Source organism: Crotalus tigris, unplaced genomic scaffold, assembly GCF_016545835.1.
Source record: "Crotalus tigris isolate CLP2741 ecotype Arizona unplaced genomic scaffold, ASM1654583v1 scf7180000018301.7375997, whole genome shotgun sequence".
In the NCBI taxonomy this organism is placed as follows: Eukaryota; Metazoa; Chordata; class Lepidosauria; order Squamata; family Viperidae; genus Crotalus; species Crotalus tigris.
The window spans coordinates 5,690,457-5,705,789 of record NW_024096931.1 but is presented as its reverse complement, the minus strand read 5'-3'; the positions used below and the strand labels follow the sequence as shown (position 1 = coordinate 5,705,789).

The window sequence follows — 15,333 nt, the reverse complement described above, 5'->3', positions numbered from 1 at the left end:
TCTCTCAATCCCATAATTTCAGGGTCCTTCCTGGGTTGCAAAATCCTCTGGCTAGCTTAGTGCTCCACCATGTGATCGTGATTCACGTTTGCCCAGATACTCGATCAATGCTCTGAGCATACCAAAATAGATTTAGGAATCTCATAGGTAAGTTGGGCTTACTCATCAACATTCTTGGCTGGACCAACTTCTCTTTACAGATGTCAGAGTCTGTCAGTTCCAGTGAGAATGAGAAGCTGGACAACCTACAGTTGGAAATGGTGGTATTGCAACAGGAGGTCCAGAGGTTGAAGGTAAGGCCGTCAACCAGAAGGCTTAATCTCATGTACATTGCTGAATATTCGCTGGCATAATAGTAATAGCAGTAGCATTTAGACTTATAAACTGCTCCATAATGCTTCAGCCCTCTGTAAACGGTTTACAGAGTCAGCATACTGTCCTCAACAATGTGGGTCCTCATTTTACCAACCTCAGAAGGATGAAAGGCTGAGTCAACCTTGGGCTTGTCAGGATCGAACTCCTGGCAGGGGGCAGAGTCAGCCTGCAATACTGCCTTCTAACCACTGCACCACCATGCCTCAGAATAGATGAAGTCAGCCTTTCTTATATAGGCCCAGATCAGGGGTTGGGGCCAAAGAGTTCTTTCAGGAGTGTGATTCCCACCAATTAAAAAAACAGATTACAAAATGGGTTCTGAGTTTTAGCTGCTCCTAATATCCACCCCATCCTGGAACTGCCCAACCATCCCAGATAATGTCTCAGGCTAAATCTGCTCTGTGGCAAGGCAGGTTAAGGAATATGCTGGATGAGGAGCACGTCTGTCCATCATTGGCAGTTGAAACATACCCTGTTTGTTTAGCTTTATGAGATGCTTCAGGGTTAAAATTTGATTTTATTTCTGGAAGGAGAGACTCTGTCAATTTTTGGGGGGGAGAAGTTGGGTTTAAGCCGCACATCCCCAATGCTGCTCCTTCCATATGAGCAGCCATTTGTCCAGGATAGTATAAAGTCTCCTGCTTTGGACAGGATTTGAAGACCTCCAGAGTCCCTTCTGGTCTTATGATAGCAGTAACAATAGCACTTAGACTTATATACTGATCCATAGTGCTTTCTAAGCAGTTTACAGAGTCAGCCTGTTGCCCCCCCAAAATCTGGGTCCTGATTTTACCAATCTTCGGAAAGATGGAAGGCTGAGTCAACCTTGAGCCGGTCAGGATCGAACTGCTGGCAGTGGGCAGAATTAGCATGCAATCCTGCACTTTAACTGCTGCGCCACCATGGCTCCTAATGATTCTATAAGAAGTTAACTAGATTACGGCTACCTATCAAATCTACAGTCTCCTGCTTTGGGCAAGGGAAGGACTGGACGAGAAGACCAAAATCCTTTCCATCTATGATTCTACATCTACTTGGAAAAGGCAGAGACCTTTTGTCAAGACAGGGATGCGCAAAAGGCCGCGATAATTGGTCTTCAGCTCAAACCTGCAGTCTAAGTTTCCTGATTGATTTTTTTTTTCCTGATGGTGTGGCCATCAGTCTCCTGACTTTTATTAAAATGATGTCAAGGAGGCTCTTCTCCATTGGAAGCTACGGTTGGATAAGCTGGTTTGCTGACAGCTGAAGGACACCATGACAAAGGATATCAAACTCTGAGAAGGTTTGAGGAACAGGAAGTTGCAGGTCTGCTGGAATGGGAACTATTATTATTATTATTATTATTATTATTATTATTATTATTATTATTATTATTATTATTATTATTCACACAATCAGCCAGATGTTCAGACTGGATTTGGCATTTTTGTCTACTTATCGAGTCCTTGCCAAGGACCTGGGATAGGCAGATGTGGATGTTTGATGGTATTACAGATATCGTCGCAGGATGGAAGGCTGCCTTTTGCAATTGACTGATGGCAAATTTGTCAGTGCTGATGATGGTGTCCAAGTGGTGCTCCAGTTGTTTTGGGATTGCACCCAAGGCACTTCTTCTTCTTCTTCTTCTTCTTCTTCTTCTTCTTCTTCTTCTTCTTCTTCTTCTTCTTCTTCTTCTTCTTCTTCTTCTTCTTCTTCTTCTTCTACTTCTTCTTCTTCTTCTTCTTCTTCTTCTTCTTCTTCTTCTTCTTCTTCTTCTTCTTCTTCTTCTTCTTCTTCTTCTTCTTCTTCTTGTTACTACTTCTATTATTATTATTATTATTACTATTATTATTATCAAGCACTGTCTGGATTGATGAGATTGTAACCCTTCCCCATTCCCTTCCCTCCCCCTCAGTCTCTCCTGAAGGAGGTGGAAAGCAATAAGAAGTCAATGGAAGATGAGCTTCAAAAATTGAATCAGGTCAGTGATGGGAACTGGTTGCACACCTCTGTTTCATTGACCTGAAGATGCACATAATTAAATGTGCATTTTGTGACAGTAGCTCACTATGCTAGAACTCTAAGTACAGGCGGTCGTTGACTTACAATCATTCGTTTAATCAGGTCAGACTCTAGGAGGCAATGCTCATCTCTGTTTCTTAGCCGAGGGAGCCACCATTGTCCAAAGAATAGAATAGAGCTGGAAGGGACCTTGGAGGTCTTCTAGTCCAGTCCCCTGCTCAAGCAGGAGAACCTATACCATCTCAAACAGGTGATGGTCTAGTCTCTTTTTTAAAATTTCCAGTGATGGAGTGCCCATGATTTCTGGAGGCAAGCTGCTCATAATAAAATAATAAAGTTGGAAGGGACCTTGGAGGTCATCTAGTCCAACCCCCTGCTCAGACAGGAAACCCTATGCTACTGGTTGATTTTCTTCACTGTCAGGAAGATTTTTTGCATGGTCATGTGGCCAGCATGACTATATGCCAAGGTGTGCGGAATACTGTTACCTTCCCACCGAAGTGGTACCTATTCATCTACTCGCATTTGCCTGCTTTCGAACTGCTGGGGGGGGGGCAGGAACCGGGGCAAGAACCCTCTTCCCATCGTGTAAGCAGTCAGCTCTTGAACCCAGGCTGTCAACCTTCCAGCTGACAAACCTCCCCCACTTCGTTGTAAGGTTAGAGTAACAGAATCTTCCAAGTCTTATTCTCCCCTCCTTTTTTTTTTTTTTTACAAAATTTTATTAAATTTGGGAGGGGTAAAAGGAAGGGGGGAGGGGAAGGAAATAAGGAATTAGGGTAAAATAAGGATAGGTACAATCACATATTTCAACAAAAAAAGCAGCCGTCCGGATCATAATAATGAGTAAATATCATATTCAACCGTTTTAAACAAAGCTTAAACTGTAACATATTAAAAACAATTAGTAAACAAATACGTTGATCTGTTAAGTAAACACTACTAATAAAATCTTTAAAAAAATAAATACTAACAGTCAAAAGTAACAAATGAAAATCAGTAAATCGGGAAAAGTAATCATATCATCAAAATGTTAGTTATGGAAACCACGGAAAATCCCTTCTGAGACTTTTGCCCCACCCTCTTTCCTTCTGTGGGCTCAGCGGCTTCCTACCTAACCGTTGCCTTGCCTGCAGCTCTTCCTCCTGTCTCCCAAGGTCATTCTCACCTGTGCCATGACACCTGTATCTCTTTTCTTCTCCTTGCCCAAATCTTAGAAGGCCTCAAGCTTCCTTCAAGAGAACCAATGTCTGCAGAACAAGCTGCAAGCTGCTGAAGTCTTCCGGTGGCGAGCCCAGAGCGCGGAGCAGGATTACGAAGAAGTCATCCATCTGCTGGAAGCTGAGATCATGGAGCTGAAATCCCAGCTGACGGGGAAGAAGAACAAGGAGCTTTTGGAAGCAGAGGTCAGGCGGAAGCGAGAGGAACTGTCTGGATTTCTGCCTGGCGTCGTGGTTAGCTTGCATAATGATTGGTTAAAGAAGCCACTGTTGGCCAAGCTTATTGAAAACATCAACGTAGAAATCACAATAGCATATAAAAGCCCAATGCTGTGATTTCATATCATGGCTTATCAAGACTTGTGCACTAGATTTATACCTGGGTTTTCCTTCTCAAATTGCTAAAGACGATACAGGTAGTCCTCAACTTTCAACAGTTTGTTTAGTGACCATTCGAAACTACAGCGGCACTGAAAAAAAGTGACTTATGTCCATTTTTCACACTTACGACAGTTGCAGCATCCCTGTGGCCACGTGATCGTAATTCAGACGCTTGGCAACTGATTCGTATTTATGACGTTTGTAGTGCCTGGGGGTCACGTGATCAGCTTCTGCAATCTTCTGACAAGCAAAGTCCATGGGGGGGGGCAGATTCACTGAACAACTATGTTACTAACTTGACAAGTGCAGTGATTCGCTTAGCAACTGTGGCCAGAAAGGTCATAAAATGGGGCAAAATTCACCTAACAAATGTCTCACTTAGCCACAGAAAGTTTGGACAAGATTATCACATCTGCAGTTCTGCAGACTTGGTTTCTGCTTGGGACAGAGAGACTTGTGTGTGTGTGTGTGTGTGTGTGTGTGTGTGTGTGTGTGTGTGTGTGTTAGTTTCTGCTTTTAAAATCCGTTAGGGAACTATATTCTGCCTTTTAAATATTTCCAAAAATATTTCTTTCTTGGGCTTGGGGGGGAGGGGGGCTGACTTCCCACAATGTGGAGGTTAATTGCTTACTCTTGCCGATTTGTTGATTTATAAACAGCATATTCTAGAATCCCTTCCACTGTTTTTCTTACATTAAATGCTAGAGCCGCAAGGTGTTTTCAGGGTTTAAATTAATTTCTGCACCAGATTATAAGTTACAACCTTATAGGGTGAGTCAGTGTAATTAACTCCATGCCACATACTGCTGTCTTTGCCGGGCCAGGAAAATATAGTTTACAGCTTGACATAAAACCCAGACAGCTCCCCAGCCCCCAACCCTCACCAGCTACAAACAGTATTTAGTAGCAGCTGCCCTATTGTCTGCCTCCCCACCCGTCTGCCCCACGGTGCCCAGCTGTATTTTGGGTCTGCTCCAGAAGGAGTGTTTTTAATACTTTTATGTATGCATCAGGGACAATCCAAAAGCAGGTGTGGGATCCATAGCAAAAGAGAGGGAAAGAAAATTCAGCTCGTTCTGAAAAGCCAGCGGGAAAAGCAGGACAGATAGTCTTTGACTTACAACAGTTGTAAAAGTGACTTAGGACCGTTTTTCACCCTTAACGACCATTGCAGCATTTATGACGGTCGCAGAGTCCCTGACGGGGGGTGTCACATGATCCCCTTTGGCGACTGACAAGCACAGCCAATGGGGAAGCCGGATTCATTTAACAACAACTTAATAATAGCCATGATTCACTTAACAACGGTGGCAAGAAAAGTCATAAAGCGGGGCCAAAATTCACTTAACAAATGTTTCACTTAGCGACGGAAGTTTTGGGCTCAGTTGGGATGGTAAGGCGAGGACTCCAACACTGGAAGTTTTTAAGAAGAAACTGGACAGCCATTTGTCCAAAATGGTATAGGGTTACCTGCCTGAGCAGGAGGTTGGACTTGATGACCTCCAAGGTCCCTTCCAAATTTATTATTATTATTATTACTACTACTACTACTACTACTACTACTACCAACTGCACCTTAAATAGCTCAAGAAATGACAGGCATGGAAAATCAGCTCTGTGCCTGCAGATCCAATTAAAACAATTTATTGCTACTTATTGCACAGGAGTCTTAACAGAATAGCAGAGTTGAAAGGGACCTCAGAGGTCTTCTAGTCCAACCCCCTGCTCAAGCAGGACACCCTCTACCATTCCAGACAAGTGGCTATTCAGTCTCTTCTTAGAAGCCTCCAGTGATGGAGTATCTTCTTAACTAACAGTCAGCACCTGCTTGGAGTTGAGATACAATTAAAAATAAAGTAGAAAGTAGAAATAAAGACCATGAAAAAACAGGAAAGGAAAGGGAATAGAGGAGATAAAGTCAGGGGGGGGGAAAGAAATAATACACAAACCAAAACAAGTGACTTCCTACTGGTTTCGGTGCAGTAAGTTATGTAGTAAAGTTATAGCATCAACTTTTTAGTTATGCCCAATAATAACCACCAGCCATTTTTATAGCAGTAACCCTCTTAACTGTTAAGACCCAGAGTTAAAATTTCATGTTTTTTCTTTCATGCAGCAAGTGTAGAAGCAATTTTCCAAATAACCACAAAATTGTTTACATTTTTGTCCCTAATTAACGCAGTCAGCTTTGAAGGAATCCGGAGCAAAGAATAAAAGTATAAAAACAGGGTATAATAAAAACAATAGAAACAATATAAGGATAGCATCTTGGTTTATGACAATTTTGGATTCTAAAACTTCTCTGCATCACCATCATGTTTTTAACTAACATTTTGGTTCTGGAGCAAAACTGTAAACACCCGGGTGAGCAAATGTGTGTCAAAACTAAACATCTTCTCTTCCAATCTTGTCTTTCTGTCTTTTCTCTCTCTTTCTCTTTCCCCCCAAATCAGAGTGATGCCTTAGAACTGAAGAAGCACCTGTCCTTGGTGAACGAGCAGTTACACAAGTCAGAGGTTGCCCAGAAACACCTGGAAATTTACAACAGAAAACTCCTATTGTTTGTACAGGTGATTTGTTTGCATCCAATCAGAATTCAGTGTCTAGTCCAGGAATGGGCAACTGTGGTCCCTTTACAACCTGTGGACTTCAACTCCCAGAATTCCTGAGCCAGCCATGCTCTTGGGAATGATTCAAAAATTCTGGGGTCTGAAGTCCACAGGTTGTAAAGGGAACCACAGTTGCCCGCCCCTAGTCTAGACGCTAGTCTAGATCCTCCCATTTATTTCAAGGAGAATGCATGAAAATAGGAAAAAAATCTATGCTGGAAGTTCTTGTTATTACAGTATTACAGTAGATTTGTCACATCAGTCAAAATAATATTGCTCCTAAATCAACATGGATGGTAGTGTGGAACAGATTACAGATAGTCCTTGACTTACAGTTATTTGTTTAGCAATCATTCAAAGTTACAATAACCTTGAAAAAGGTGACTTGTGGCTAGTCTTCACCGTTATGACCGTTGCATCATCCCCACGGTCACGTGATCAAAATTTGGGCACCTGGAAACTGGCATGCATTCACAAGGGTTGCATTCTCTCGGGATCACATGATCTCCCTTTAATTTTGACCATAGCACCATGCCTGTCCTTATTTTGGTGTGTGTGTGTGTGTGTGTGTGTGTGTGTGTGTGTGTAGGTTATTCACTCTTTCCATTAAAAGCATATCTCCTGCCCACGATTAAAGGCTGAGAGTCAAATACCCTTCTTCATTTTTGCAGCTGAAGTTTAGCACTAGGATTACTGACCCTGATTTAATTTGAACTTCGATTTACGTTCTTAAACGATTTTTGTTTCTATTTTTCCTCTTAGTGGAAAAATGGATCTTCCTCGGAGTGAATGGTAAAAATCCAGCAAAAGAAAAAAGAGGTTTGCAGGTACTAATGAGGTCACATTTCTGCAATGTTGACAACTTTTTTCCCCCATTTTTTTTTGTCTTTAACCAGCATGCCCACAGATTGCTGAGCGCACCTTGCTCATTGCCCAAGAAGAGGTAAGAGTTTCTTTGAGTTTGTTTCTTACCAGGTGTGCAGGATGTCTATGAACATTCTCAGCCATCCAGGTCATCGTTGCATCAAAAGTGGTTTTTATTTTTGAAAAGGCAACTGGATTGATTTTTTTGAGGAAGAAGAAGATGTTTCACCCAGCTGGGTTTCAAGGCTAAATCACCCAGCTGGCTTTCAAGGCTAAGATGGGACTTGAACTCATGATCTCCCGTTTTCCAACCTGTTGCCTTAACCACTAGACCCGGGGTAGGCAACCTTGGCTCTTTTATGACTCGTGGATTTCAACTCCCAGAATTCCTGAGCCAGCATGGCTCAGCTTGGAAACCTCTCCCTTTCCCCTCAGCATGGCTGGCTCAGGAATTCTGGGAGTTGAAGTCCACGAGTCATAAAAGAGCCAAGGTTGCCTACCCCTGCCCTAGAAGAAGAGAATGACCAACCAGTTCTATTATTGTCAAGCCCATGGGTCTTCAGACTTGGCTCTTTTATGACTCGTGGACTTCAATTCCCAGAATTCCTGAGCCAGCCATGCTGAGGGGAAAGGGAGAGGTTTCCAAGCTGAGCCATGCCGGCTCAGGAATTCTGGGAGTTGACGTCCACCAGTCATAAAAGAGCCAAGGTTGCCTACCCCTGCTCTAGAAGAAGAGAATGATCAACCAGTTCTATTATTGTCAAGCTCATGGGTCTTCAAACTTGGCTCTTTTATGACTTGTGGACTTCAACTCCCAGAATTCCTGAGCCAGCATGGAGGAACTATGGCCCCCTCATTACTCGTGGACTTCAACTCCCAGAATTCCTGAGCCAGCATGGGGGAACTATGGCCCCCTCATTACTAGTGGACTTCCCCAGAATTCCTGAGCCAGCATGGCTCAGCTTGGAAACCTCTTTCTTTCCCCTCAGCATGGCTGGCTCAGGAATTCTGGGAGTTGAAGTCCAGGAGTCATAAAAGAGCCAAGCTTGCCTACCCCTGCCCTAGACCAATCTGGCTCTTTCATAATACAAGTAGCAAAACTGAATGATTATGGCTTTCTTCAAAGTTTCCCTGAGCATTAGCCCTTTTAGATAGTCCAGGCATGAAACCAAAGCCAAGAATATTAACACTACTTTTATAATACTAGCAGTAGAATCTTGCAAGTCAGAAAGCACACCCCTCCCCCCCCCATCTATACTTTCCAGAGAACTAGAGATGGTCCCTTCTGAGATGTTTTCCCCATCTCCATTCCTTCTCTGGGCTCAGGTAGTTTTCATCTGACCATTGTCTTGGCTTCCATCTCCCAAGGTTATTCTGCTAGCCCATTACGCTAAGAGACTGTGAAGTAGGAATTCACAAACCATCACATTTTCCTTCCTCAGGATTAGCAGCCAAGAGGATGAGGACAAGACAAAAGATGCCTCAGAAACAACGCTTCTCTCTTCAGAACTTGCCAGATTGTTGATCGCAGAAGGCAATGAACTATTGGAGAATAACTCATTGTCAAGTGCTACAAGAGATGGTAAATTCCACTTGTAGGCAATGCTGCTGGGAATTTTTGGCCAATGGCTGCCCCATAACAGAAGCAGTTCTGTTACACAGGGAACACCAAGACCACTTTCTTTTCTTCTATTACAACAGTATATGGCAGGATTGTAGAATTTGTTGTTGTTATTGTTAGTTGTGGAGTCGTGTCCGACCCATCGCGACCCCATGGACAATGTTCCTCCAGGCCTTCCTGTCCTCTACCATCTTCTGGAGTCCATTTAAGCTCACGCCTACTGCTTCAGGGACTCAATTTCTTCCAGGCCTTACACTAACATATCCTGTCCAAGGTGCTGAAACTGATTGTATCTTGACTATCACCCTGTACTTGATTTTGCTTGGCCACGAAGGGGCTTGATATGAGCTGAAATAAAAGTCCCTCAGCACATATAGGATATGACCGGGCTGAGCCCGAGGTAGGGATCACATGCGTCATCAATCATGAGTCCCTGCGTGCCCACAAGTGATCTAAATCCAGCCCACTTTACATTGTTCATCTATTGGTGAATTGCTTGGACTGTCTTGTAGAGCAAGGGTCTTCAAACTTGGCCCTTTTATGACTTGTGGACTTCTAGCATTGATGATGTTACCTAGTTTGGTAATGAAACATCTGCAAGAAAACAACCAAGCTCAGAGAGCACCAAGGATCCCACAGTTCAACCCCGAGCCACAAATATTCTCTTCTATCAGTTTTACTGAAGTTTGAGGGTTGGTTGTAGGTCCCTTCCTTCAGCACCATTGCAACTTCAAACAGTCACTGAACAGATGGCCCAAACTCAAGGACTACCTGTATTATAAAAATAATAGCTTTGAATGATCACTGCACCATTTCCATCAATTAGCATTGGTGATTTCATCAAATTTTATTTTCATAGGACTATTTGGGATATATTTTAGTATCTCTGGCAACTCCTAAGTCAATTGAAACATCCCTGTTGTGATGGGCAATTGGTTTGTGGGTCATTACCCCAAGAAAAGCTACTTTTACCCAATTTGGGGTAATTTACCCAGATTTTGAGTGTACTGCTTCTAGTTCCTCTTGAATGGGCTTCAGCAACTGTGGTCAACCACTGCTCCAGCAGTTATATCTCGACTTTACTCTGAGTACAGGTAATCCTTGACTTACAACCATTCATTTAGCAACCATTCAAAGTTACAACAGCGCTGAAAAATGTGAGTAACAACCACACTTACAACCAACATAGCATTACTCACAGTCACATGATCACAATTTGCTTGCTTGGCATCCAGGTGTGTAGAGTTGTAGCACCCTGGGGTTACCACTGATGATCTTCCAGGCAAGCAAAGTCAATAGGAAAAGCAGGTTTCACTTAAAGACTGCATGATTCACTTAACAGCTGCAGTGATTTGCTCACAAACTATGGCATAAAACTGGACACATCTCACCCAGCAATCACTTTGATTAACAAAGATATTCTGGTCTCCGTTGTGGTTGTAAGTCAAGGACCACTTGCCGCTGGTCAAGGGGTACTTCTCACCTATAAAATGACATTGACCAGGTTCTTGAGATGGCCGATGATGGAGTAATATCTGATCCTTCTTCTCAGGCTCAATTACGGAGGCAGAGGTGGAGTCACAGCAGGAAAGCAAAGCAGATGAACGGGGGAAGCGATTGGAGACCCCGATTTGTCGGATACAAGGAGTTAAGAGTCAGTGTGTGAGCGAGTGTGTAATTGAATTCTTCGGCTTAGATTAAAATTTGATATTAAAAAATTCAGAGGGGTGAGTGGGGGCACGCCTGGCGCCAGCTGCTGACGTTTCTATTCTGAGCGAAGAACCTTGAGGGCATCTCTAGATTAGATGCTGATTGAGGGTGACCTGGTGATGTTTTGTGATCTTCTGCTTTCGTTGACAGCTCTACTGCAAGATTGGGACAACTGCAAAGCAGATGAGAGATCCCCCCCCCCAACTATGAATGCTGAGGAACACGGCACCATTTCCTCCAGAAGTTAAACTTTGGGCCATTTCTGGTCCACGGCATTCCTTGGAACTGGATCTTCTTTCACTTCTCTCTACTGCTTGTTCATGGTCTGAAAGAACAAGAACAATGGCAGCTATTATCTCTGGAAAGTCACTTCTGGAGGGCAGTTAAGAATCCTAGAAGCCTAGAACTGGGGGGCATTTTGAGAGCTTCTAGTCCAATTCCTTCCAAAGGGCACACTTTCCTAGACATATAGCTGTCCATTCTTGGTTGAAAACCTCCATTGATGGAGCTCCAGAACGTCAGGAGGCGAGCTGTTCTACATACTTTCACTTTGGATAGGTCTCTGTAAAGCTTTGTTTTTGGTTATTTATCTACGCCCTTGCTGGGGAGACTAACCAGAAGGTTGTCACTGAAGCCACTGTGACTTTTAACTGGGATTTGGGGGGAGGAATCATAACATTTTCACTTAGTTTTTGCACTGTATGCATGTATTCATGCTGTTTCCTGCACCTTTCTCGGCTCCCTTTAGATCAGTGGTTCTCAACCTGTGGGTTGGGACCCCATTTGGGGTCGAACAACCATTTCACGGGGGTCGCCAAACAACGCAGTCCGCCATTTTTTCCCCCTTTTCCTTAGCTGTGCTACTCCCTTTTATTCTATTGCAGCGGTTCTCAACCTATGGGTCGCGACCCCATTTGGGGTCGATCGACCATTTTTCAGGGGTCGCCAAAAGCGGCAATCTGCCATTTTTTCCCCTCAGGGGCGGCGCTGCGCATGCGCGCCATGCATGGGGGCGGTGCTGTGCATGCGAGCCGCGCATGGGGCGGCGCCACGCATGCGCGCCGCACGTGGGGCCGCCGCCGCGCATGCGCACCGTACGTGGGGGCGGCGCCGCGCAAGCGCGCTGCGCGTGGGTGGTGCCGCGCATGGGGGCGCTGCCGCGCATGCGCGGCGGCGCCCCCATGCGCGCGGCGCCGCGCGTGCGCAGAACGTTTGTGTGACGGGGGTCGCCATCACACAAACGTTGAGAACCACTGTTCTATTGGCTTTTGAAAGCCAATAGAATAGACTCTCTTGAATAGAGTCTAATTCTATTGGCTTTCAAAAGCCAATAGGAATTGTCCAGGCTGTCTCTGCCCTGCTGAGCCCGCCCAAAGTCCCATTCTGCAAACGGTGCTGCACCAGTTGAGTAGTCCTCGACTTACGACCGGTTGAGTAGTCCTCGACTTATGACCGGTTGGGGGTCGCGGCATTAAAAAGGTTGAGAATCACTGCTTTAGTTGAAATACATGGTAACTCTCTGGCACCCCAAAATCAGGAATTTAGCAGCATCTTTTCCAACTAACAAATTTAATTGAAAAGCTCGTGAACGCTTATGCCTTTTAATTAAATTTGTTCACCTGGAAAGGAGCTACCAGATGCCTCTTGATTTATATGTGGAAGAAATTATAAATAAAGAATAGATAGATCCTTAACAGATAGTCACTCAATGCTGAAAGTGATTTGCATTTGGATCAATTGTACCCATTTCTCTCGTTCTTCTCAGGATTCTTTGAATTATTCAAGATTCTTTGAAAAAAAAAAAAGACTGGAAATCCATTGGTTAGTTAGTTTATTACCGGTCAATGCCTCTTTTTCATTTTTGCTGTTGGGTAGACCACTCTCAATTCCCCTAACAGAAAGTCTTCAACTTTTAAGACTTAAGACCTTTCCCCAAAACTTTGACCAAGGGCCTGCAGATGTTCAGCTCACAGGGTCTTCTCGTTGTGAAGGAGGAACAGCCAACTTGCAGTTAATCGGAATGCTTGCACAATTCCAGCTCCAGATTTATTTAGCCTGGAGAAACTCTTGATGGGTCTATCTTGAGAAGGCTTCTTCTCCATATCTTCTCTCTTTTGGTTCCAGCCAACATCCAGAGCAGCAAAAAAGATGCTCTGTTGTGTTGACTGGCTACAGATAGCAATAGCACCTAGACTTATATATTGCTTCACCGTGCTTTTACAGCCCTCTCTAAGCAGTTTACAGAGTCAGCCTCTTGCCCCCAACAATCTGGGTCCTCATTTTACCAAGGCTGAGTCAACCTCAAGCTGGTCAAGATCGAACTCCAGGCTGTGGGCAGAGTTAGCCTGCAACACTGCATTGTAACAACTGCACTACCAGGGCTCCTAATGTGACATCCAATCAGCTACAGCAATAGCCTTAGCAATAGCATTTAGACTTATATGCCACTTCATAGTGCTTCACAGCCCTCTCTAAGCGGTTTACAGAGTCAGCATTTTGGGTCCTCATTTTATCGACCTTGGAAGGATGGAAGGCTGAGTCAACCTTGAGCCGGTCAGAATCAAATTCCTGGAGTGCACAGTGAGTTAGCCTGCATTGCTGTATTCTAACCACTGCACCACCACGTCTCTTAGTCCTTGGCTTATGACTGCTTGATTAACAATCATTCAAAGTTTTGATGGACTTCCTTGGTGGTCCTCACGATTCATCCTGAAGGTCTGACAGCAACCACTGTGCATGGTGACACGGTCCTATTTCTGGTGCTCAGCAATGGGCTTACATTCATGACTGTTTGCAGAGTCCCGCAGTCACACGTCTGCATTTTCTGCTTCTCTAGGAGAAACAAATTCCCTGTGGGTCTAACCACACTTGGCCAAATAAATAAAGTATGAGTATTTTATGGTGGTTTTGCTGACAAGCAGCATTTACTTCTGCTCTTTGGCAAAACTGGCCCATAGCAAACCATTGGTTTGCTTAACGACCAGGTCATTTGCTTAAGAACTGCCACAAAAGATGTCATAAAGTTGATTTGGTCACATGGGAGACCCAATTTATGATTGTCATGACTTATAATTACGATGGGCAGTTCCTTTATAGCCATAAGTCAAAGACAAGGCCCAGGGATGCTGGCTGAAAGGGGGTCCAACAGTTGGTCCAATACATGAGTGGCCCAGATCTATGTAGCACAGGAGAGGTTGCACTTGAGCTCATGTTGAATCTCCCATTCTGCATTTCCCGTCATGGAAGCGAGTGCTGGATTTATTTCGAAGCCAACATACTTGTGTATGGTTTTTACTTTCCTTTAAAAAGAAGAATCACCTTTTTTGGATCTTGACTTAGCCCAGCATTTTGTTTTCATCGTGAATATCCAGATATCTCTAACAAGCAGGACTTGAACAGACTGCCACCACCCCCTAGTATTCTGAGTTGGATGGTGCTTCTTATTTGGCAACTGGCATTGAATCATCCTGATTAGCCGCCACTGATAGCTTTGTACATCATGAATAGATGTAATTCTTTAAAGCCAACCAAGTTGGCAGGCATGCCTGCATTCTCTGGAAGCAGATTTTGTAGTTTAATTAAATCTGATGTAAATGAGTTTTGGCACTAATAGCAAAAAAGGAAAATTCCTTCCTTCCCTTCCTTCCTTCCTTCCTTCCTTCCTTCCTTCCTTCCTTCCTTCCTTCCTTCCTTCCTTCCTTCCTTCCTTCCTTCCTTCCTTCCTTCCAAAGGTTGATTGTTTCCAGCTCACTTTTTTTTCTTCCCAACATGATCTGGCTTCCTCAGGGTATTAAAATTGATTTTGTAATTGCTTGTGCTTTAATTATATATGGTAGTTTTTGTAAAAAAAAACTTACAGGGTATAAGATAGGATCTGAACCTCTTGTTTTAAATAAAGGGGATTGGAAACTAAAGCATATAAGGAATGGCTGCTGGAATTGGGTATGTCTAGTTTAATGAAGAGAAGGACGAGGGGGGACATGATAGCAGTATTCCAATATCTCAGGGGCTGCCCCAAAGAAGAGGGAGTCAAGCTATTCTCCAAAGCGCCTGAAGGCAGGACAAGAAGCAACGGGTGGAAACTAATCAAGGAGAGAAGCAACCTAGAACTAAGGAGAAACTTCCTGACAGTTAGAACAATTAACCAGTGGAACAACCTGCCTCCAGAAGAGGTGAATGCTCCAACACTGGAAGTTTTTAAGAAGAGACTGGACAGCCATTTGTCCAAAATGGTATAGGGTTTCCTGCCTGAGCAGGGGGTTGGACTAGATGACCTCCAAAGTCCCTTCCAACTTTATTATTATTATTATTATTATTATTATTATTATTATTATTATTATTATTATTATTATTATTATTATATCTGATGTGGGCTGACAGTTTCAGTGTATAAGTGGAGACACATCCACACCCAAGCAGGCTTCCTGTTTCTGGGCTGCAACTGTGAATAAATGGAGCCCACTTTTAATTACCGTGGCAAGGAAAGTTGTCAAATGTGGCAAAACTCCCTTAAGAAGCGACTTTCTTAGCAATGGAAATTTTGGGCTCATTT

General features: G+C 43.7%; 1 protein-coding gene across 6 annotated transcripts in view; it reads left to right on the top strand.

Annotated features, from left to right (window-relative positions):
- Nucleotides 1–11,644, top strand: part of LOC120310892 (syntaxin-binding protein 4-like) — a 44,920-nt gene extending 33,276 nt beyond the window's left edge. For 2 of the 6 annotated variants that reach the window (XM_039349806.1, XM_039349809.1), the window contains 8 exons: nucleotides 201–293; nucleotides 2,270–2,335; nucleotides 3,594–3,782; nucleotides 6,431–6,547; nucleotides 7,483–7,529; nucleotides 8,893–9,032; nucleotides 10,624–10,725; nucleotides 10,932–11,644. In XM_039349806.1, coding sequence (XP_039205740.1) covers nucleotides 201–293; nucleotides 2,270–2,335; nucleotides 3,594–3,782; nucleotides 6,431–6,547; nucleotides 7,483–7,529; nucleotides 8,893–9,032; nucleotides 10,624–10,725; nucleotides 10,932–11,029 — 852 coding nt within the window. In that variant the 3' untranslated portion in view covers nucleotides 11,030–11,644. Of the gene's footprint in view, nucleotides 1–200; nucleotides 294–2,269; nucleotides 2,336–3,593; nucleotides 3,783–6,430; nucleotides 6,548–7,348; nucleotides 7,414–7,482; nucleotides 7,530–8,892; nucleotides 9,033–10,623; nucleotides 10,734–10,931 lie in introns of those variants that run through there. The other 4 variants (XM_039349807.1, XM_039349808.1, XM_039349810.1 and 1 more) reach the window with 4 other exon arrangements.
- Nucleotides 11,645–15,333: the final 3,689 nt, after the last annotated feature.